The sequence below is a fragment of the Macrosteles quadrilineatus genome, unplaced genomic scaffold, assembly GCF_028750875.1.
Source record: "Macrosteles quadrilineatus isolate MER2022 unplaced genomic scaffold, UCM_ALF_1.0 Scaffold_2__2_contigs__length_208266976, whole genome shotgun sequence".
Taxonomy (NCBI): domain Eukaryota; kingdom Metazoa; phylum Arthropoda; class Insecta; order Hemiptera; family Cicadellidae; genus Macrosteles; species Macrosteles quadrilineatus.
The window spans coordinates 124,473,647-124,498,153 of record NW_026542595.1 but is presented as its reverse complement, the minus strand read 5'-3'; the positions used below and the strand labels follow the sequence as shown (position 1 = coordinate 124,498,153).

The 24,507-nt window shown below is 32.4% G+C and overlaps 2 protein-coding genes across 4 annotated transcripts in view; one reads left to right on the top strand and one right to left on the bottom strand.

Moving 5' to 3' along the window:
• The window catches only part of LOC128986862 (G-protein coupled receptor moody), a 96,068-nt gene that overhangs the window by 18,568 nt on the left and 52,993 nt on the right, over nt 1–24,507 (top strand). The window lies entirely within an intron of this gene.
• Nucleotides 831–2,793, bottom strand: LOC128984854 (myb/SANT-like DNA-binding domain-containing protein 3). Its single transcript, XM_054404222.1, has 2 exons — nt 2,403–2,793; nt 831–1,198 (listed from the first exon to the last, which is right to left on the bottom strand). The coding sequence occupies exons 1-2, from the start codon at nt 2,791–2,793 to the stop codon at nt 831–833; spliced, it is 759 nt and encodes a 252-aa protein (XP_054260197.1).

The following is a 24,507-nucleotide window of genomic DNA, read 5'->3' as shown; positions in this document are numbered from 1 at the left end:
GAAAAGGTTGATTTTAATACTTGGCAAAATTAATAACTCCTTCCACCTGAACTAACAAACTAAATTTATATAAGTTCAACACTAATTTCAAACGAAATAATAAAACACTTTTATTAATAAAAACTATCACCTTAGCCCTAAAAACCGGGGAAAAATTAAAATAGTTATACATACAGTACAATACCTGAACTAACAAACTAAATTTATATAAGTTCAACACTAATTTCAAACGAAATAATAAAACACTTTTATAAATAAAAACTATCACCTTAGCCCTAAAAACCGGGGAAAAATTAAAATAGTTATACATACAGTACAATACCTGAACTAACAAACTAAATTTATATAAGTTCAACACTAATTTCAAACGAAATAATAAAACACTTTTATAAATAAAAACTATCACCTTAGCCCTAAAAACCGGGAAAAAATTTTAATAGTTATACATACAGTACAATACTATTACCAGTACCTATTAAACGTTAGTAAAACATTGTTTCGTCTTTGGGCTAAACAGTCGTTATATGTCTAAAAGAGATTATTGATTACTAAGACCAAAAAAGTGAAATCATTCCTTGGACCGGTACTAAGTAAAGACATTATAACGGAATAAATATATGATAAATATTCAAATTGATTATATACTAAAGAAACAACCTGAAATGTTTTTAAATAAAAAATAACCCCCATACCCTAACCTTAACAACGTATTAGTAAAACATTCCTAAAATTAATATTGAACGACTTATTACAACATAAATCGAGCAAAAATACCATCAAAAATACCAAAAAATCATATTAAACTATCGTTCGTTTTGGTTATACAGGTTTTAGTTTGTAAGGTGTTGACTGAAGAGCTGAAATGTTCGTTGCTCTGAGCTTTCTTCTACATCTCCTTCATGATGTTCGTGGCTAGCTTCTTGTCGAAGAACAATTCGTTTTTTCAATTGCCAATAACTCAGTTCTTCTTTAATTACTCTCATTTTTTCCTCGTGCTCCAGTTTTAAATACTCCATCCGTTTTTTGTGGAACTCTTCGGCATACTTCACAACTTTCTTGTGAGTTTTCTTTGTACCAACTGGAGGAGGGGTTGTAGAGGGGGTATTACCACCTGTAGTTGAGTTTTCCGCTCTCGATGACGAAGCAGGAGATAGGAATTCTACAGAAGTGGGGTCGTCAACGGTTTGTTCATCGTCCTCTAAAAAGAAAATCCTTTCATAGTATTGAAAAAATCTACGTAAACTAATGTAATAGTTGGCAAGTGCCTTATTACTTGCATTATTGTAATCGTATAATTGTTCCGTTTAAATGCCTAAGCACTGCATGTCAGTTAATCAATTTTTAAACCGATAATTTAATTCTTTATTACGATAATACTGTTAAATATTAATGTGTTATTATGTTGTTGTTGTTATATATACGAAGACTGTATAACAATTTTTGACTTTGCCTATTGTATAAATGTAGCCTATATACACAATGACAATAAAGAGATTTGGTTTGATTTGATTTGATTTGTATTATTGATGAAAAATCCTGTGGGAAAATGTATGGCTCTTAACATTCCCGCTTTTCCAACATTTTAAAATTCCTAAGCTTTAAGGTGACGATCTAGTTGAGCGGGCAACCTCAAGGTCATTGCACCAGCCCCCTCTCACTCCTTACCCCTTGGCGAGGGAGAGCGTCTTAGGGGGTGGTGACCGCCAACGATATAAACAACTCGTGACCGCATGACGTCACTAGGCTGCAGCTGGTGCTTCCCCCATCTGAGGATTCACAAGTGAAACTTCGTGGATATGTTAATCCATATATGGAATCCATGGATTTGTAATTGTTACATATGCAACACATTTATTATGATTAATATAAATTCTAGACATTGTTATAATATAACTTACTTCATTATTGATTACTTTTTAATTTTTACAGACATATGAAATTAATTTAGATTTTTCAATTATTTTGTAAATTTTTTTGGCGTGGGAATGGGAAATCTGTATGTATTTGATATTATTATCACCTATTGTGTCTTATATACTTATTCACATCAGAATTTATTTGAAGGCTAGTTATGTTTCCCTTAAGTTTAGAAAAAAATGATTTGTGTTATTGCAACAGATACTTTACAATTGCAGTTTTATCTTAAACTCAAAACTATGTCGGGGGTAAGGAGTCGATATGTTGTAAATACAAATCGCAACATCTCTTAAACATTACAGATAGCTGGATTTAATTTACACCTCTGTTCTTCGATGAATTTGAATATTATTGAAATTATACTTAAAACATTAACCTTCAAAGAGTAAACTGTACCATTAATATTAGTGAGTAAAGTGTAATATTTAATAATATTAGTAATATTTCACCACAACGGGCACTGTTGCTAGTAAGATTATACTCACCATAATCATTGTCATCATCGGGAATGTATTCCAGAGGTGTTTGATCTGCCAATGTTTCCTCCATTCCCGTATCTTCCTCTGTAGTTGGCGATGGCGGTCCTCCCCCTGTTTTAAATTTACTACGACGTTCGGCAGCTTTCTTTGTTTTGTAAGTGCTTTTAATTCTTTTCCAAGCAGTTTTTAACTGGGGGATGGTTCGCTGATGTACAAAACTTTGCGCATTAAACTCTGTTGCGATTTTCTGCCATGCAGTTTTACGAATGGATTCAGTCTTTTGGTCGTGCAATTTCTTTTCGATTATTGGATGTTTTAACACCAATTCTTTGACTAAATCTAGTTCTTGTTTGGACAAATTAGGGGTGCGCTTCGCGGTCTTCTTGGTATCAGCCATGGTCAATGTGACACAATAATACAATTAAACGCACTGTTTCTATATCACTACCACTTAAAAAAAGTAATCAACCGCACTGTTTTATATCACTACCACTTAAAAACAGTAATCAAACTCACTGTTTTCACTTAAACAAAGTAACCATACACAATCTTTACTAAGCCAAACTAACTAAAACAACAAAAAGAATGATCTTAAAATAAAAAAATTACATCAACGCCAAAACTCACAACCTCCTCTCGAACTACATACACCAAAATTTGACAGAAAACTAAATAGTGTCAGGGCATATCCCCCCTCTCCAAGGGTGCTTTTGTTGTTGTCGACTGTCACGAGTTCTGCAGTGGCCGTTGCCAACCCTACAACATAAATTCCCCGCGATTCCCTGTCCATCTAGCCGCGCTGCGACTTAGGCGCGCCTATACTTGATCTACGACCATTTCAACTTAGGCGCGAGCTCCCAAGCCTGGTTTCTGGTCCTGGGACTAAAGTTAGGCGCGTCCAACACTAGGCGCGTACTAGCTGGGCTCGAGCTCCCAAACCGCCCCTAAATAACTGTATTGTTATCTGGTGACGCGCCTTCCAACTCCTCCACCCACAATACACAATACAGGGTGGGGAAGAAATTACCGCTGTTAAGAGGGTAGATTTGTCTTTATTTGGCAGATTTGTTCGTGCTGAGATAAAAATGAAAATGTATCCATTAAAGCGGTTGGGTTTTACACAATTTGTTATGCATTTTTTGACGTTTTATTTATTTGCATAATATAGCAGATAGGGATTATTAATTGTTTAGGTTTATTTATGGTATTCAATTTCAGGGTGTATTTACGGTATTGTTTATTCCAACATTACTTCTCATTACGTGAATTTTAAACTACAGTAATAACCTAATATATATCAACTTTGGGTCCAACTTTGATTTAAAATTTGTGTGTATAAAATATCAATGTTTGAAAATTGCTGAATACATTTGTCTCGTGTGGAGGAAGCATGAATGATTTCTAGAAAGTACGTGTAAGCTTTTTAAAATAATAGCAGACATTGTATTCATTGGATAAGCTAAGTTAAATTTATGCCACATTTACGTTTAAGGTCAGTTATAGGTTTGTGATATTATAAACAAAGCAAATTGATACAATTCTTTGTGCAGTGTCCCTATTCTGTCTAAAGGGCAGACAGATTATTTGAACTAATATGAATACATTTTACACTTTAAAACATATAAAACATACTTATCGTCCTAATTGCTGTAGACCCTTGTGGGGTTTCTTATGTGTATTATCAAATGAGACTTGTTATCAAATTGACCTCATATCGTGGTTTGCAGCATGTAGTTAACAGTAATATAAATCAAGGGTATTTGAGAGGGATATTTTTTTTATCAGGGTCACTTTTATGAAGAGTATTTTCATCGAGGTTCCACTTTTGACGCAGAAAAGATTTTCGTAAATACTTTACTTAAATACTTTTCATTGAAATTGCGACCATACAAAGTAGGTATTTTAAGCCAAGTATGAAAGTAACATTCAACATAGTGCTACGTTCTACGTTTTTAGGTGACCCAGTTTTCTCGCAAACTAATTTATCTTAAAATCGGCGAAAACGGAAACCGTGTCACCACTTTGGTAGTCCATTATGGTTGACACCAGGGGTGTGGACTGTAGTGGACAGTTAGAAATACTTCCGCCTGAGTTGTGGCTATTGTTGTCTGTAGAAAGTAGGTAATCGAGGTAAAAGCTGTTAGCAAGCTTATCAGGGCGGGCGGTGACTTTAGTATAGGGGAGAGTAATTTCAAGTTAAATCTGTTTTGTAACTGTTAAAACTAATATAACAATATTTTGGGGAAAAGAAGGGAAACTGTAATTTTGAATTATTTTTCTCAAATTGTTAGAATATTACATAGTGATAACTGCCTTATTTTGGAGAAAAACTTATTAAAATTTTAATATTTGTCATCCAAAATCACACTTTGGCTTGTTTAGGGGGAGAGTAAGTTCAAATCTTTTGGGGAAAGAGGGGGAACTTTAATTTTGTGTTGTTCACCTCAACTCGTTAGAAAATTACCATGGCGACAACCGCCATCCATATTTTAGGACAAAACCGATAAAATTTTGAATATTTCTTATCGATAGTCAAAATCGGGTTGGTATGGGTGAACATTTAAATTTGAGTTAAATTTGTTGTGCAACGTTTGGAAACTTATACTATAATCTTTCGGGGGAAAGAAGGGAAACTGTAATTTGGTACTGTCTATCTCAAACTTGTTTGCAAAGTACAATGGTGACAAAAACCAGCCATATATTGGAGTAAACCCAATTTAAAATTGAATATATGTGTTCCATACTTGTCCTAAATAATTTACGGTCTTCTCATTTGCATTTGTATTGTATACAAAAATCTTAATGCTACCTGATGCGCCGAAGGAGTGTGCTATTTCGCTGTCATTAACTATTCACAACAATAATAATTATTGGGTTAATATAGGGCTAATAACCTCTTATAAGATTTACGATGACAATTATTATTGTCATCGTAAATGATATTATTATAGTGTACAAAGTTATTAGCCCTATATTCCTTCTTTTTAATAACAGTTTACTTTAAAACATGTATTTATCGAATTCATGCTGATATAAATAGAGCTTGAACATAAAACGTAACTGTATTATTTTTACAAATAATTAAACATTGGACCAACATTATAGAAAGAATAAAAAGGAAGACTTGAAACATTATAGCAAATATAAAATTAACCTTACTTATAGATAAATTATGGGCATTAAGGTCAATAAAGGAGGAAAAAGAATTTTAAAATCAGTAAATCAAATTCAAGAACAATGTAGAATATTGTTTTTGTATTACTTAAGTACTAAATAATTTATTTTTGTAAAAAAATACAACCGACTTCAAACGCTCTAAAAAGAATGAAATAATTTCAATCAAGTAAACTTTTGTATTAGGCAAGCTCACGTATTTTAAGTCGGCGCGGCTCTATGATGATTTTTGATACAAAATTTAAAGAGGGTGTCCATATTGCAGATGACTATCTATAACTGAAGGTGTTAATCTGCATGTCTTTATCATAGTTATGCGTTAAGTGTTATTTTATTACCGTAATCAGAGATCGGCATTATAGTGGTATTAACGAGTATCTTTAAAAAGATTATAACGCATTTTAATGTTTCTAACTTGGATAAGTAACGTTTTAATACTAAACTAGCTTCTTTTCCCTATCATAATATCAAACTAAATTATTTTCCTATTCATATAGAAAAATTGAGTGTGTTATTTTCATAATGCATATATTCTTAAGTAAACATAAAATACATGAAGATATTTCCTTCAATATATAAACAAAACAGTTCAGTATGTTTTTTATATTTATGTTATCCAGCTAGAATTTATTGATTTTCAAAATACACCCACAATATTTAATTTCAATCATATTTGCAGTTTGAGCCGCGCCGACTTGAAATACGTGAGCTTGCCTAATACAAAAGTTTACTTGATTGAAATTATTTCATTCTTTTTAGAGCGTTTGAAGTCGGTTGTATTTTTTTACAAAAATAAATTATTTCATGATTTTTAGTGACTGTATAATATTATATATATTAATTATTTGAGGTTTTTTGATAAGCAAAACTGTTTGAAACAATCAAAAGTTCCACAGAACAATCATTATTTTAAAACTGCTTGAGTCACCTGTTCAGGTTACATAATCAATGGGTATGAAAATAAACGTTTTTATTAAAAATTTTTTTTCAAAATAATTTAACCTTGCTGTTTATTTTTTTCCTATCCAGGCTAACCAGTAAAGTTAAGACTAACAAGTGAAAAAAGTATTTTGTAAACTTGACTGTTCCAGGCTCATATTTATTAGATAGATAATAGATATTCCTTAAGAAAGAAAGAGTTGTCCATTACATTAGGCCTAATGAAAAACTAATTGTCTTTTCTAGATACATTGAAATGTCAGACATCATCGTTTCCTGCAATCGGTGTACTTCAAGCCTTTTGGAACAATATGAAAGTTATTCCTCAGCTACCAGCACTAAAAAATCTCTCAAAAGTGGAAAATTGGTCGTTAACACGTATAGTACCTTTGGAAAATATTATATGACAGATTGGTTCAGCTAAAAGTGGTGTAAGTCATGTAGGGGGTTTTGTTTGCTCAAGATATAGCCTAGTCGAAATTGCAAATCATCTTCCTCTAGGACTTTCCGAAGCAGGCATAATAGTATTGATATGTTATAGTAACTTAGTGCAGTAGAAATAATCGAAAATATAGCTTAAGGTGGAACTAATTGCAACACAAATGATTCTTGCTGTGAATGGTAGGTAGTATGTTTCTAATTAACATACTAAAAATATACATCCGTACTGTGGCGCAAAATACGTTTTTTGGCCGCCATCTTGAAAAAAGTTTCAAAATTTTAATATTCGTAAAAATAACTTTTTGGGTATCAAATTATAGGAAATTTAATGCTGAAAAATGTTATAATAGTGGTTATAAGCACTATTTAGAAATACGATCGTAGTACAAAATACCCCCGCTGCAGCAAACCTACAGACTAAACGAATTTCCATTTGTCTTAATTGATTTTCAATTAAATCTAGTAATTCAGTTTTAAAAATCTTTGTACAGCTAAATCTAGATTTCTACTGGACCGATTTTATAACCTAATGGGTCATTGGAAAGGAATTTGTGTAGATTTTCAAATAATTATTAAAGTTTGATTTTTCAAGATTTGCTAGGTGAAACCCGTCAACGTCGACAATTAGCTTAGGTACTGTTGAGTTTGCAAGTAAGATCTTTTTAACTATAAATCGATGATAGATAACTCTATTTTTAAGCAATTTGGGTCGTTTATAATTTAGCAGTGTGCTTTAGGTACGTCCAATCTCAATAATCAATAATTCCAATGGAATCTGGTATTTCACTGAAGATTTTTAGATAAAAACATAAATGTAACTGCTGGAATACATTTTAAATTGAAGTAAAAATAGAAAAAATCCAATTTAATTGTTTTCGTAGGGTTATACATTTGATAGATTAATGATGACAAATATGTGCTTGCATAGCTTTGAGACCAAAATTATGAAAATCGGTCCGGTAGAAGAGCCAAACGAACTCGAAAAAAAAAACTAATTTAACTCCCGTAAGTAATGTATAGGGAGGCAGTTTGTGTATAGCTCAAAATATACGTCAAAATGAGTGCTGATGCTTAATAGCAAATCTATGGTGTGTCTATAGCTTTAGTTTAAAGCCGAATTTACACTATGTAGCAAAACCTGCTATATAACTTTTGCTATATAACATTGCTTTATAACTTTTGCTGTATGAAAAATTTACAAACAATTTTAGTGATTCTGGTGCTCGTGCTATATGTTATATGTAGCACAACCTCATTCGCATTCCGTATCGAAATGTGCGCTGAAGAGACATTGTTCGTGGCAGCTATCGTGGTGATCTTGGAAGTCAGAGAGAGAGACAGACAGGAGCGAAGATTTTAGCAAGTTTTAGGTTTGACCGCTTCTTGCTTCGAGAAATAAGTACAGTGTAACAGACTTATTACGGGACCTTAATGATGATGAATACCCTGACAATCCATCATTAAAACGCTAAATAAGGCGACGGTAACTTCAAAAACGTTTTACGTATGATCACAACGCCGGTTGTCCACGGAACAGTTTAATTAAGTTTATAATATCAATAGCCCCGATAATATCATCCCGATCCTAGGCACTGCCACTTTCCGTTTCCAGTCCTTCCATTGTAAACAAAGATCGCTGAGCAAAACCGTTCAGTGCTACATATAGCAGATGCTAGACGAAAAATATATTTATATCATTGCTACATATGGCAATGTTAGATGTAGCACGTATTTCTTTTTATATTTACCGACTACCGATGGATAGCACAATTTTAGCTATATATAGCAGGATCTGCTACATATAGCAGTGTTATATAGCACTTTTGTAAAGTTACTTTTTTTCTACTTCTAGCAAATGTTATATAACATTGCTAGATGTTACACAAATCTGCAATGTAGCAGGTTTAGCTACATAGTGTAAACCCGGCTTAAGGCCAAAATTATGAAAATCGGTCTGGTAGAAGAGCTAACCCGACTCGGAAAAGAAAAACCAATTATTTTTATAGATGGCAATAATTGATTTACCAGTATGCATAATCTAACCATACGAAAAATGAGTTGATAATTTAACAGCTTATTGTTATATTGTTATTTAATTAAATTTTCTTTGATGAAATATTGTTTAACAATTTGCATTTGTGTTTAAAGTGTGTTTCTTATCATAAGTGTGTGATTCTAATGTTATGAGCTTAATATGTACCAAATATTAGTGAGTAAAGTGGTGTATGGATTTCATAACCATTATTTTACTAGAGACCGTTGCATTAATTTAACCACAATGGGCTCTGTTGCTAGTCTATTAAATAAATAACATTAGGTTTAACGAAACGAGTACCAAGGTTTGCTGCTACAAGGAAACCAATTGTGTTTTTAGGAAAATATTAATTGTATAGTATAAAATAAATAAATCTTCAAAGTTTTATCAAAATATATCCATAAACAAGGAAACTACAACTTTTTACCATATTCTCCAAAAGAATAACATGGGGATTTTAAATTTCCAATTTTTTGAATTTTCCCCGTTACCAATAATCGTACAAAACCCCTTTGATATACTTAACTATTTGTTTTTTAAGCTCTTTAAAAAGGTCTAGAGAGAAATTGGGAAATTTTACGTTTTAAGGGTCAAAAATGAAAAAAAAAAAACAAATTTTAAAGTATAAAATAACTTATAAATAAAAAACTTTTCAAATGCCACGTTTTTAAACGCACCTGTTTTCACCCATAGTGCATCACTGTTAACAGTATATTTTAAATTCAACCATTATATTCTTTTCCAGCATGAAATGTTCTATAATTTGATACCAAACCAGATTTTTTAATAATAATTTAAAATTTTACACTTGTTTTAAATGGCGACCAAAAAACCGTATTTTGCGTAACAGTGCAAATGTATATTTTTAGTATGTTTTTTATAAGTGTATTACCTACCATTTCTAACTGGAATAATTTCTGTTGCAATTAGTTCCACCTCAAACCCTATTTCTACTGCACTAACTGGGTAGAGAATATTAATAAACATTCCACATCTGCAAATGAAATATGTATATGAAAGATTGGTTCAGCTAAAAGTGGTGCAAGCCATGTAGGTGGTTTGGCTTGATCAAGGATATAGCCTAGTCGAAATTGCAAATCATCTTCCTCTAGGACTTTCCGAAGCAGGCATAATAGTATTGATATGATATAGTAACTGGGTAGGGAATATCAATAATCATTCCACATCTGCAAATGCATGTTTAGTAATTAAAATATTTAACACTTTTAAGACAATTGACGATTATGCACTGTCACACGACTTAGGTCGTGTAAGGAATAATTGCATTTAATTCATATTTAGACCTGTTTTACGAATGCTTTGGTTTTTTACAACACACCTTTATTTGTCAATATCATACAGCTATTCACTGAAACATATATGTTTTTGTAAGTACGAATGTTCAATACTAAAAACAGAATTACTGTATACACAAATCAGGTCAAACGTTAAAATACATTTTTTATAGTAGGTAACCAAAACAAAATGCATTTTTCTCTATGTAATTCATTTAGGCTCCATGGCAAGAAATAGTTCATTGGTCAATATGAAGCAACTGTTTCATGAAGAATTGTCTGTAGCTTTATTTAAATGGTTTCAACTAACAGCTGTAGGAATGTTATTATTATTTATTGCCTTCTCTGCACAAATGTAAACAATCTGCTCAAATGTAAACAAAATAAATATTGAATATTTAAGGTTTTCAGAATATTTCACCGAAACAAATATTATACTTAAACATAATATATAAGGTACCAAATAGAAACTATCCTGGTTATTTTGGTGGTGGAACCACACTGATCGGTAAAAGAATCACAGAGAAATTGGTGAACATACATAGAAAAAAAAAACATCGCCACATACAAATTGAGAACCTCCTCCTTTTGTTGGTAGTGGGGAAGTCGGTTAAAAATACAAAAATCTCCAATTAAAATTTGATCTATAAAATAACTAAAAAGTTAATAATTTTACATTTTCCTAATCAACGAACGCCAATCCTGATAAAGCCACAATTAATTATCAATCTACAAAATCATAACGTGATAATGCAAAGTGTCTCCATTGACAGACTGTCAATTGTTATTAATTACCAGCTGATTGCCAATGAAGTGGGGGGGAGGTAATAGCAGTGTTACCACCACGTCAACAAGAATTGCTGTCACTGCCACAACAATCAATCATGCCAACGTTACAACACGGGATAAGTCACAGCAAACTCATTTAGATTGTTGTAAACTTCCGGGCTAATCTCTTGGCCCACCCTAGTAGTGTAATTGTATTGAATAGTTAGATATTTATATTTTTTAAGAGGTGTGGTTTACACAAACAGGAGTGTATTGGAGAAATAATTCAGTTCTAGTAATTAAAGATGTATGCATTATTTTGCTAATATTCTTTGAAATATAATTAATAAAAATTAACAAATTTGTTGTTATTGACAGAAATCTCCTACTAAACTATTTTGCTTGATCAATAACGATATGGAGTGTCCATGTAAAAACCAGTTTTAGCTATAAATTATAATAATTTTTGATCTTGTTTGGGGGTTTTATTTTTTTAAGGGTAGAAAATAATCTACGTAAGCATTCATATTTTATTGAATGCGTTGGCTATTTTAGTCAACAAAAAGTTGGTACTCCAGCCCCATCCTCAAATTTCTTGTCCTCCACTTATTTCTTCTCCTCCGTATAGGATCTGCAACAACTTTTGCAACGCCACGTCGTTGGGAAAAAATATGAGGAAATATTTCTAAATACAATGTGTATCTTGCAATTGCATTTCAGAGGACAAAACAATGATAACTAGAACTATTATTGGTACAATTAAATCTGCTAAATTACATTAGTTGGCAAATACCCTATTGCCTCAGTTAAAAGGATACTAAATAAATGTATTTGTACACAATAATTCTTATGGTGTTGCATAAGCTCTAAGAATTTTTTTGTTCGTTGTAAAAGAAGAGTAATATGAACCTACAATTATCCTTTGTTTTGTTTAAGGGATCTTGTGTCTACATGTTTGAGAATAATAATCTTATTAAACTAATTACGTACTCTGTAAGTAATATCCTAGGATAAAAATTGAATTTATAATTTACCCGTGGTAACTATAAAAATGCTTTACACTTAGGCTAATTAGTGTAGAGTGCGGATCGTCTGCTAGAAGGCCCTAGTCCAAATCCAGCCAATTACCAAAAACCTTTATCCTTGCAATAATGCCGCGCAACTCGTACTAGCAAGAAGTAATGTGTCAAACAGTCCCGGGGAAGAACCTAGCGTATGATGAGAGGGTAGGATATAAGTGTAAAAAGATTTTAAAACTCCCTAGCATTACATATTCAACTCAGGAAGTACACAAGACAAGACGAGAGTGACTGAGGTCAAGTATAGCCAAGTCTTCCGCTACTTGACTCTCTTCACTTCCTCTTGAGCTACTTGACTTCCACAACACGTCCCAGAAGATCCGGTCCCTGTCTCCGGTGCTAGGAGAGTACGCTAACCTAGCTACGCTCACGTCTCCCGTAGATTACACATTTTTGTCCTAGGACGCTAGGGTCTGGCCGGGATAGTTTTTCTCATTGCTTGGAAGAAGTCTTTTAGAAAGACATCGCTAATTATGCTAATGGAAAATGGTCTAAACCATTGTGAATATAAGCTACCCGTTATAACTTTTCAGGCCAAATTCTGGGATGACTACTTGACCAACATTGACGCGTTATTAAAATACCCGAAAGTAAAAAAAAAATACGTCACAACTTGTAATAATATATTTACACTTAAACTGCTTACTCACAAAACGTTAAATACATATGAAAGATGGTAAGTGGTTATCGATTTCGATTGGACACTCCAACCATCATCAGACCCAATAGGCGAATTTTGTAATTGGTAAGACGATTTTGTAATATGTTTGTACAAATAACACTGTACTAATGTTCACCCAATTTGGCATAACAATTTCTGTTGTATTTAGAATTTATTTGTCAGATGAAAACATCAGATAGTATTGATCTACCATATGGAACTAAGGTATTAAGCGTTATTGGCTTAAGACAAAGTGTAAATATTTGTTCATTGTTAACAGGTTGCAACCAAATGTAAGATTAGATTAAACATGTATTTTACTCTTTTACATTGTATAATGCTAATTTATGCGGGTTTTACGTGTTGACTATCAATTTGGCTTGCCTAAGAAAGGTACTAAATTTTATTCAATTAAGAATTATCAATATTCAATAGTCCAAAAGACCAAGAATGTATACTTGTTTACTATCAGAGGTTTTTTGTAGAACAGGAAGGAGTGCGAGTTGGGTGGTAAACTTTGGTTCCCGAGGTCCCGCGTTCAAATCCTTCCTATCACCAATGAACTTTATCCAGGTGATTATGCCGTGACCCCATCTAAACCTTTAGCCTGAAGTTATGTAGAAAACCATTTCGAGCTAGAACCTAGAGAAGTAAAGAAATATATCAGGAAAATAAAAGTGCGATAATCACATTCCATATCTTAAAGCCTTCCATTTATAGAAAGATGATAAAATGATCTCTAAACAGTTTACCATCGTGTAATAAACAATTACAGGATTTTCTATCTTTCCTTTCATATATCTAACCCCTACTTATTTATTACCCATTCTTACTTATTTCTTACCAATTTTTACCTGTTTCTAACCTAATATCTAGGCTACTATCTTTCATACCTCACAAAATGAAAACAATGTTCCAAATCTGCACCTTAATAAACTGATTTAACTACAGAAATAGCAAGAACAAACCACCGTGAAATTAACATTTAAAACTAAGCAAATGAACTGTAGCCTTAAGTTAATGTGCGGAAACGACCGAACAACTGCCGAAGTTGTAGAATAATGACTCGCCTTGAAATTCAGACAAGTGTTCTTACAACAAAGTTTAGTTTGAACGACTTTGGTAAACGACTCCCTCTAGGCCTGTGGCTAAAGAGCCTCAACATGGACATGGGGGAGGCTTAATTTGTCTTTCAATTTAATGATCGCTCCCTTTTTAGGGACATCACTAATAAAGCCTATTGTGCGGCAATTAAAATAATCATAGTAATCAAAATGTTCGTGGCCACTTGGTTCTGTGGTCCGTGAGTCATAATGTTTATTGATGGTAGTTAAAGGCGTTGAATAATTTATTCTGTAGTTGTTTTGTGCATGGTGTGAGTGTCTCAAGTTGATCTTTAGTTTCACCGACAGAAAAGTAAGGTAGATTACTTCTTTGTGGCTTACCTCATTAAATTGTTGTTTAATTTGATTGTTTTTTTTTTTGACATGTTACTTTGCTTTTATGAAAAGCTGAAGAGGTTTTTATGTTAGGAAGCATTAAACTACCTACGCTTAGTTTCCGTTGAAAAAATTAACGGTTTTGGATACTACATCTTGTTTTTATGACTTTCTTGGAGATAGAAAATTATAAAAATAAGGAATTAGACACATATCATAAATAGGGAATGAATCTAACATATTAAAGAGATATTTAAGTTAACGTCTAATCCAAAATGTCTACGGTTGAGGTATATTATTAATCTGTAACCATACAGGAAACAAAGTGTGACTTCTTAAAAGAACATATTTTCTCTAATATAATCTGCCGAAAAGATTCAACAGGAATTTAATTTCACAGAAAGCATTACTTTCATGATGAACGGCAGACGGCTGTAAAGCACTGTGAATTGCCCCAAATACTTGGACTGTCAAATTTACTTTTAGGTATTTATTCAAAATCTTTATGCGTAGGCTACTATACTTTTGATATTGAAATAACTTAAATTTAATGTTATCAGTTGGTGAATAAGATATACTTTTACAAAATTAAAACTTTTTTAGATTGTGGCAAATAAAATTAGCATACAGTACAATCAATCTTTTTTTGCCCCATCCTAGGACGCAGTCCTCTAGCCTGAAACAATTTCACATACCTCAATCTTGGTCTATTGGGTCGTAGTATTCCAAACATGCCATTGTTAATGGAAACGATTTGAACCTGTGAGTTTAGCTACCGAAGTCCCATGCTCTACCCCTAGACCATCACCTCCTCCTAAACAAATAGTAGTACCCTAATTTATCTACGAACAGCTATGCTAAAAAAAACTAACAACATACAAATGCACAAACACCCCTAACTGCTTAGCGTTTTGTTTAAAAATTAACAAACCTTAAAGTGACAGCTGTAACCTGCACAGTATATTGGGTTGGGTGAGGGTGGGAAGGGGAGGGGTAATACCATAATTACCAACATGTCAACACCGGTTGTCCCCGCCGTCGCGCCAGTGCTGTCAAATCATACATCCGCTGCTCCGTGACGACCCATTTAGCCACCACTTTGCATATCAAAACACACGATAGAGTACAATGTATCACGGTAGATAACTGTAAACAAAATCCAAAGTGTATACTGTATGTAAGTTTGTATTGGATAAATTAATTGCCAAATTCGACAAAACTGATTTACAGTATGAAAATTTTTCAAAGGAACTAAACATGTGCTCAATTTTTAATATTTTTTAAGTACGTATAAAGAAAGAGGTAGATTCACTTTTAAAACAACTATAAACGTTATGTTATCAACTTGAGTTAGTTAAGTCAGATGATATGTAAAATACAGGGTGACCGAAGAAACCGGATGTGTTTTAAATGCTATAGGCCTACGCATGACCATAGATAAAAGAGTATGGCGCGACTTATGTCAATTGTTGTAAGAAGGGAAAATTGTTCATGTATAATGATGCCATTTAATAAGCCATGGACTAGTGGACGGTCCAGTGACCTGACGACTTTCATCGAAATCGGACCGAAATAACTGGAATTTTCGTGGTAACAAACACATAAATACATGTATTTAAATTTTAAGAAATTTTAAATATATTTCTTAGCCTCTAAGGACCTAAAAATGAAAAATTAATCAGTCCCAAGTCTAGGTTTTAGAAGGCGATACGGCAATAGCTTCTTCCCTAGTAAATTCACTGACTTAGATTTTTCACTTACGATATTTTTCAAAAAGTACCAAATAGCACACTTTTATTAATGCTGTAATGAAAGGGAGAATCACAAAAAAATCATTTATTCATAATCACACAATCCATTCACAATATAAAATCGAAATCAAACAATATTAAGGTCCGCTCAACGTTTGATATACTCCACGGTCATAGACACGGCTTGGTTTGTTTACTGTGGTTATTGGCAGTTGGCAGCACTGACTGAATATTAGGCGTTATTTACGAGGGAAGCGTTTTCCCTCCAATTGTTTGACAAGCGGTCAGACCACAACAATGCCGCGTGGGCTTGACGCTTATGAACGACCCAAAATATAATTATCGGCTCCGGCTGTTGCCCTCAAATGTTTGCATATTTTATTTTAGTTGTGTTGAATTAATTTGGATTGTATGTTTCTGGCTTTCAAGTTGGGGGAGGTTGATTGAGTTGGATTAATCTTGATTTTAATTCCTATGTGGCGTTCTATTTTGTTGTGTTTTCTGTTTACTTTAAAGATAGATGAGCAACTTTTACATTACAGAACTTTGTTTAAATTTAGATTCACAACCTATGCAGTTGAAAAATGAAAGTATAGTAAAGCTGTGGGCTACTAATTAACAGTCCTGTCTAAGAAACATGTCGGCCTTAGTCAGTAACAAGACTACAAGCACACATCCTACATTCATCTCCATTCATACTTGGCTTAAAATAACCACCTTCAGACTTTATTACAGTAACTTTATTACTTGACTTAACCTTACTTTACTTTACTTTAGCGACTTTATGTCACTTTATTACAGGATTAATTATCCTACTGAACATAAATAAATATCTAGAAACAAAGAATTGCCTGTAATATCATTTTTATTCAATATTTCCATCTATAAATTCTGTAAGCGTTGAATAGACAATCTCATACGGAATCATATGTATATGCAGGAAAATACGAAAACACCAAGCATAGAAGATACAATGACGCAAACCGTATCGAATGTCACAACTTGACGTGGCGTTCCCATCCATATGACGTCATTAAACAGCTGGCTGCCAGACGCTAACAGATCTCCGTCGGTTTAGCGATGCCAGTATCGAAATATAGTTGAACGTGAAAGTTCTAAAAACTGTTAAACTAGGTGTACAATGCAGTTGTCTGCTTGCAATATTGAGCGGAGCCAGCATATTCAATATCAATGATTTTTTTGCATTTTAAATAGAATGCCTATTTGCAGAGGTATCCAAAGTCAATCATAAGTCAGGATTAAGTGAATGAATCGTCTACTTGCAGGAACCGTATTCTATGTTTCATCTGGTTCTCATAAATTAAATGTCTACTTGCAGTATCCAATGCCAATGATATATTTGGTTCGCATAAATGGAATGCCTATTTACAGATTCTAAAGTCAATAGTACGTATGGTTCACGTAGACGGATTGTTTACTTGTAGTATCCAAACCCAATGGTACATGTAAATGAATAGTCTACTTGCAGTATCCTCAATAAATCAATGGTCCATTTATTTTGTTCACATAAATAAAATGCCTAATTGCAGTATCCGAAGTCAATGGTAGGCTTAGGCCTACTTCTGCTTCACTTATATGGGATGTCTATGTGCAGTATTCAAAGTCAATGATACGTCGGGTTCAAGTCAACGAATTGTGTTATATTTGGTTCACATTAGTGGAATTCCTATTTGTAGACTGCAAATAGGAATTGAACATGTTCCAATCAGATAGATATTCAAAGTCTACATTTATTGCACGTCTTGCTCACATAAAATGCTGTAAGTTATTTACAGATTCCAAACGCAATATGGTGCATCAGCCTAATTCCGGCAACCCTTATTATTGGTTTAAGTCCTGTGGTCCGAATATTACCATTTCAGATTTATACCTTCCCATATGGTTGGTTACATGACTGTGCCAAATTTCCTGCAGATCGCTTAAGCCTGTCAGGTGGAGCCTGACCTGTATTTGTAAAACAAAGGCAGTGAGTGTAGTATAAGAGCTTCGCTTCACTCCGCTCAATAATTTCGATACTGCAAATGAATCATGGTAGGCCTAAGCAATACCTGTATTATTAAAAGGCAATAACGATTATTATTATATTATTATTACCCAATTGTATGTAGAATTTGCTTTTCTTTATTTTTTTTCAATGTCTTCTTTCTTCATTATTAAAAAAATTATCATTTATTTGTACAGAAGACTTATTTGCATTGAACATTCATAAAACTCACCAATTCAATTACCTCAATAACTGTTTACCAGTATTATTGTTGTGAGGGATTGGGGTTAGCCTCACTTAGTATAGGCCTATAACTTAGGTCTAGTTTTATTTTAGCAGTTAAAAGTAAGAAATTGTCGTCAACCACTTTCAAAATTTCCCTATTGTGCAATAAAATTTATCAATACAACTATTTTATTGTCAAAGTTACACCATTTAGTCTTAAACCTTACCTGTAAACCACGTGGTTGTGATTTCATTTCGTAAAACGAGTTTGTATTTTTAGCTACAAGAACATTTTTTACAAAGTTTCTTGCAAATCAAGGGCGGTGTGATTTTTGTTGGTATAATTATGTTGTAGTGTTTTTTTAATGACCTCGTTTTATCTTCTCCTTCTCCAAGCAACATAAACTTAGGCCTAATTAGTTAACTATTCATTGTTGTTAAAAAGAACAGAACCATTTTACAATTAAATATAAACGGCATGGAGTTTAATCACTCAATATAGAACTGATTGTTAATAATTTCGTATTACATACAATATACTATAATATGCTCTTTAGTATTATCCAATTTTTTCTTTTGTACTGTATTTATCATGTGGTAGATTTGTTGACTAATGTTGAGGCTCTTGTTTACTTTTTAGTGTTTACTCGCAAATAATGACATGGCGACCAATTAACCCATAAGGCCCATGTTAAATTTCCAAAAGTTTGCATTCATGTAGGGAAAAGTCCTATGGTCCGATTTGTACCGTTTCAGATTTATACCTTCCCATGGTTGGTTACTACGACTGTGTTAAATTTCATGCAGATCGCTTCAGCCGTTCAGGAGGAGTATTTGTAATAAAAAAGCAGGAGTGTAGTATAAGAGCTTCGCTCGCTTCGCTCGCTCCGCTCAATAAGACTTGATATTATAACTTCACTTTCTGTTTCTGCATGTGACTATTTCCTGATTTTTTTCCCTTGTTAAATAAGAAGAAAAGGAAGATTTTACTATTATAGTATCGAAAAAGAACGATAATCTGTTGAAGTAATTTAATAATAGAGAATACAATAAGTTCATCTGCAGCTTTTTGCCTCGACATTTTATTTTATATTAATTCTCAACCACTCAAATGTTTATTGCTGTATGCTCTGATAAGTATTTGTATAAAAGGTAGAATAATCACTTATTTACATAATCTTAAATTACTTTAGTGTGTTAAAATCATCACTCATCTATTTCTAACATTTTAAACCTGCAATGTTTTGGTTTCGTAGCCATTCAAATCTTAGTGGTTTTAAACAAATGTAAAAAAATACACACGGAATCTATGTTTACAAACTGATTTTTATTTGTATTTTCATTTAATCTTAATAATTCTTGTTTGATTCAACAACTGTTTGTAAGAATTACCAATTCCAACCGCATAAATAAAACGATTATTTTACAAACTGATAAAGGTGTAAATGATGCATAAAATTACAAATACGGTTTAAATACTAAAAACAAAATGTAAACATCAATATTACCTGGCTTATAAATTAATTACTTAATTTAATTAATTAAACTTCAAAGTGTATACAGTAATACTGAATAAATTGAAATAATGAAAATACGTTGATCGTTGAACTAAAGCATTATAGATAGTCAATTATTTCTGAAGTAATTTTCATATCATCAACTACTAACTACTTCTACTAAAGTATTTAGCTATTCAAGCGGAGCCATTAATTGCTTGGTTATCAGTAAGGTTTAATAACTATGCAACCCGATATTAACTTCTTTAATTAAATTTTAAATGCATAACGTGGATACCAATTAGACTATGTGTATGTAGCTTTAATGAGTTGTGTTCACTTTGACAAGTGATATCTTGAATAATTAAAAGTTGGATTTATTTGAAGATAGAATGGTACTTACTTATTTAATTACTTATTTACTTACTTACTTACTTATAAATCTTGTACTAACCAAAATGTAATTATTTCATTGCATGCTTTACCGCGAGAAATATTGATATTTGTTGTATTCTTGGATGTTAAATATTGTAAATACTATACCTTTTAGGTAAATAAAAATTAAATATTCCATAATGAAAGGCGCAAAACAAAAAGATGTAATTTACAAATATTTCTTTAAATGACCACCTGCATCATAAAATGTATAAATTTGCACTCACCCTTAAATGAATGAATGTTATCAAGTTAATTTAGAAAGCCAGTGTCCCTTTGAGATGTTTTAGAAAAAATAACGACACACGTAAATTGGGTCATACAAAATAAGGTCACAAAATGTAATCATTTAATATTGGTGTTACCGAATCATTTATGTGTATGCTTTTCAAATTAATATGTTTCAACAAGGTAAGCTTTTAAGTTAATAAACACACCTTACGTTCAATGTTAAATATTGTATGTAATTTACATAAAGCATATATTTTACTAATGAGCAAAGTACAAACCCTTGCTTATCATAGAATGTTAATGCCACAGAAGCTTTGGACTTGATACGAAGTTCTAAGCTGTGCATAAACCAAAACTTTGGCGCTAACAACATTCCAAATGCATCCATGTTGACTTACTTGTTGTGACCAGAAACATAAGAATTTTTGATATGTCCACCCCACAGAGTGTCAAAGTGTCAATGTAATCCCTTAGGAAGCAGATGTTGACATTTGAATGCAGTAGGTGAAGAAATGGTTGATAGCATTATTCCATAGATGCATTATTTCCTTCTGCGGCTTAATGTTTGTCTTCGATCACCTTCCGATTGATTATACAAATTAGTAACGTATAACCATTATAACACATTGGCTATGGTTTAAACGCTGGATATAACTTTTGTAACATTTTTTATTTTAAAATAATCATATTCATCAAAATCAAAATAAAGTAAAATTTGAATCCATTTAAGTCAATCTAAAAATTGTATATTGTAAAAACATGTTAAATTGTTTTACTGATTATATTAAGATAGTTGGTTGGTTATTTATGTTTTAGTACTTATGAAGGTCTCAGATTCAAGAGAATGCCTTATATTTCGTGTTTACACTTGTATTATCACCAACAAATTAAATCCTCTTATGCAGTTATCAGAAGCCAAAATAGTAGAATCCGAAACTTTAGGGTTGATTTCTAGGTTATCACCATTCACTAGCTGGAACTGTACCACCCTGTTGGAGCAAAGGTTGAAGCCCAACCCAGAGGTTTTAAACTTTAAATGTAGGCTAAATGCAGGTCTCCGGAAAGATCTGAAATGATATCTCTGTGTTTTTTTGCTCCCATTCACTATAAGACAATGTGTAGCCAATCATCTAATTGCCCCAATATTTATCTCTACACAAAAAATGTTGTCTTCACTTAAAATTCAAGGTAAAAATAATTATGAATCTCGATGGACAAGGTCAATAATATGAACCTTGATGACTCCGCTCAATTTTGTGGATGCCTCTGCGAACGCTACCTAATTATTATAAATACACAACAAAAGTTTTTCTAGCTTTTTATTTTGATGTTTCCGTTTTGTAACACCCGTTTAAGTGTTGAATACAATGATTCTTGTGCATGTCCATTAGCGTCAATTTTTGTTCTCCTTTACAGAATCTTCTGGTTCTTCATTCCTCTGTTTTACTCCATCCGCCAACACAAAATTTTAATTGTTCTTGCCTAGGATGATCTCAACTACACAAAAAATGAATTCAGAAATTAACTTTTGGAATTTAATAAATAATTTTTATAGATTATGTATTGCTCAATTTTAAAAATAAATAAATACAAATTTAGGCTATGTAAAAACCTGATTTTTTTTAATGGTCAGTGCATTTTTGTTGTTGTTCATTATTTTTGAGTGACAGTAAAATCATATTGCGAATCCCATTTTACATGTGCAATGGCTTCTTTCGAGTATTTGTATACGATTAATTAATTTTAACTCAACCAATCCAACTCATCTAATGCGATTATGCATAAGTACTTACCTTTAAAACTCCGTATTAGATCCGAGCAGTTCATCTTCTCTAATTAATCACATTTCTTCCATCCTCCATTTTTGTCTGTCTTTCTAAAGCTCGGTTTATTTCTCGCCAGAGAAGCCAAAAACAAGATAAATTCACAAACTAATTTGTTTTAACTTATAAAACCTCAAGATACTAACTTACAATTACAAATCCATTCTGGTATCAACAAAGAGTTTTAAACTAATCAAGAATTTTCAGAACTATCTGTTGTTCTTTTTTCGAACTACTTTACTGTCATACATTTAAAGTACAACGTTTTACAATAATTTGAGGAGATATAATAACGTGTTTTCCCCATAAACTTGAAAATGAACTCTTCAAAGTTTACTTCAAAATGTTGAATAGTCTATTTCACTCAATGGGGTTCTATGTTAGATGTTTTATAAGCTCTAACAATACATTATTTTTACGATATAATATCAAGGTTCTCATCCTGTTTTTCATTTTACTGTCCACATATGTAGTTCAGATTTTATAATTGTGTAGAAAAATTTGCATTAGCCTACATCAAAAGCTTTTACTACAACAGTAAAAACAACGAATTGGCTGTCAAAGAAAATATGAATTTATGACAAACAAAAAAAGATACAATAATTAGAATTTTAGAAAATAATATCTCGAAATAATTTTTTTTAAAGTTGATTTTCCTAACCAAAAGTTTACATAACATTTAAACTCTACACAAATACTTGTAATCGATGCTGCAAATCTCTAAAAATATGAAAAAAAACATACCCAATTGGCCATGAATTACATAAATTTTTTTTTTATTTTTTATTTTTTCCCTACTCAGAACAAAATTTAATTCTTACATTAATTTTACAAATAAAATATTGATGAAAGGTCGTCGTCAGGTCGTCGTCTGTGGGTGTGGAACGAATGATGCTGGCGACATTTCCTTTCTGTATGGCCATGGCAATTCGTTGAACTAGGTGGCTCCTTACTTTATGGTCACCTGTTTTTTCTATTAGCTTTATTACAATTTTATTATTTCCATACTTGAATTATTTGAAAACTATGTGGTAGTGGCCGCTATGTGGATCACGGTATGCCTTCATCGTTTTATCCTTTGGATGGACTACGTGAATAACAATATCTATAAAAACAAAACAATTTTGTTTAAAATGTCAAAATACGTCAATATGTCTGTTAGAACTCGTGAGAAATAAAGAACTTTTACAAAATATTATCTAATAAAGAACTGATTTTATTCTGATAAATAACAATATTTAAAACATTTTCTCTGTATTGTTCTGTTCTTCATCACTTTAAATTCTTACAACTCTTCTCAATTGTTTAAAATAAATTAAAATAAACCATCTGTTCATAAAAACAAAGACTAACAAATTATTATATTTTATGTTGATTAATATTGAATTTGTACTATATAAAAATAACTCAATTTCCAACATCCTCCCCACCTTGGAATTTTGCTTTACCTCTTCAAAATTTCAAACAAAACTATTTACATGTTTCAATATGTACATCCTGTTTCCTTGACATGTCTTTTGAATTTATTTTCATAGAGTCAAGAAATATGAATCCTCTTCCTTTTTTTCAATATATACAAGCACTGCATGATACCTTTTCTTAAATCTTGATCTCTTTGATGATGTTTTCATCCTTCTCACATGTTGTTTCCACATAACTCCCCACCATAGGACACTCGGAGGATCGAACTTCCAAGTTATTTGATGGATTTCAAATTTCTGTTTAAACAGACAATGGGACCAATTTTGTCGGTACAAATAATATCCTTAAGCGGTTGGATTGGAAAGCGTTGCATTCTGTGATCCGTTCTAAGGGAAGTGGAGCAACTGGTGCTTCTCCTGCTTTAGACTTGAATCTCTTGCATTTGGCACAGTGAGATAAAACATTGCGAATGGTTTTTCTACCCTTTAGAATCCAAAAACTATCTCTGACTATAACTAACATTGATTGAAGTCCAGCGTGTTGATTAGCAACATGAAGTTCCATAATGATACGTGTGACGATAGGATGACCTGAAGGTAAAAGAATCGGCAATTTGAAATCTTCACTGTCGTCATTCAGAACTAGTCTGGTCTTCACTCTTAACAAACCCTTGTCATCGAAGAAAACTGGCAAGTTTTTCTGGAATTTTGATTTTTCTCCAAACGAGTTCTTTTGGATACATAAGATAACTTTCTCTTCAGCCATTTGAATCTCTTCACTACTTAAAGTTTCACTTTTTGATTCTTGATTGTGGCTTGAGTTCCTAATAAATCGTAAAATCCATGCTACCATTCTTAACAGTTTTAGGTAGCTTGAAAAGTATAGTAATGAC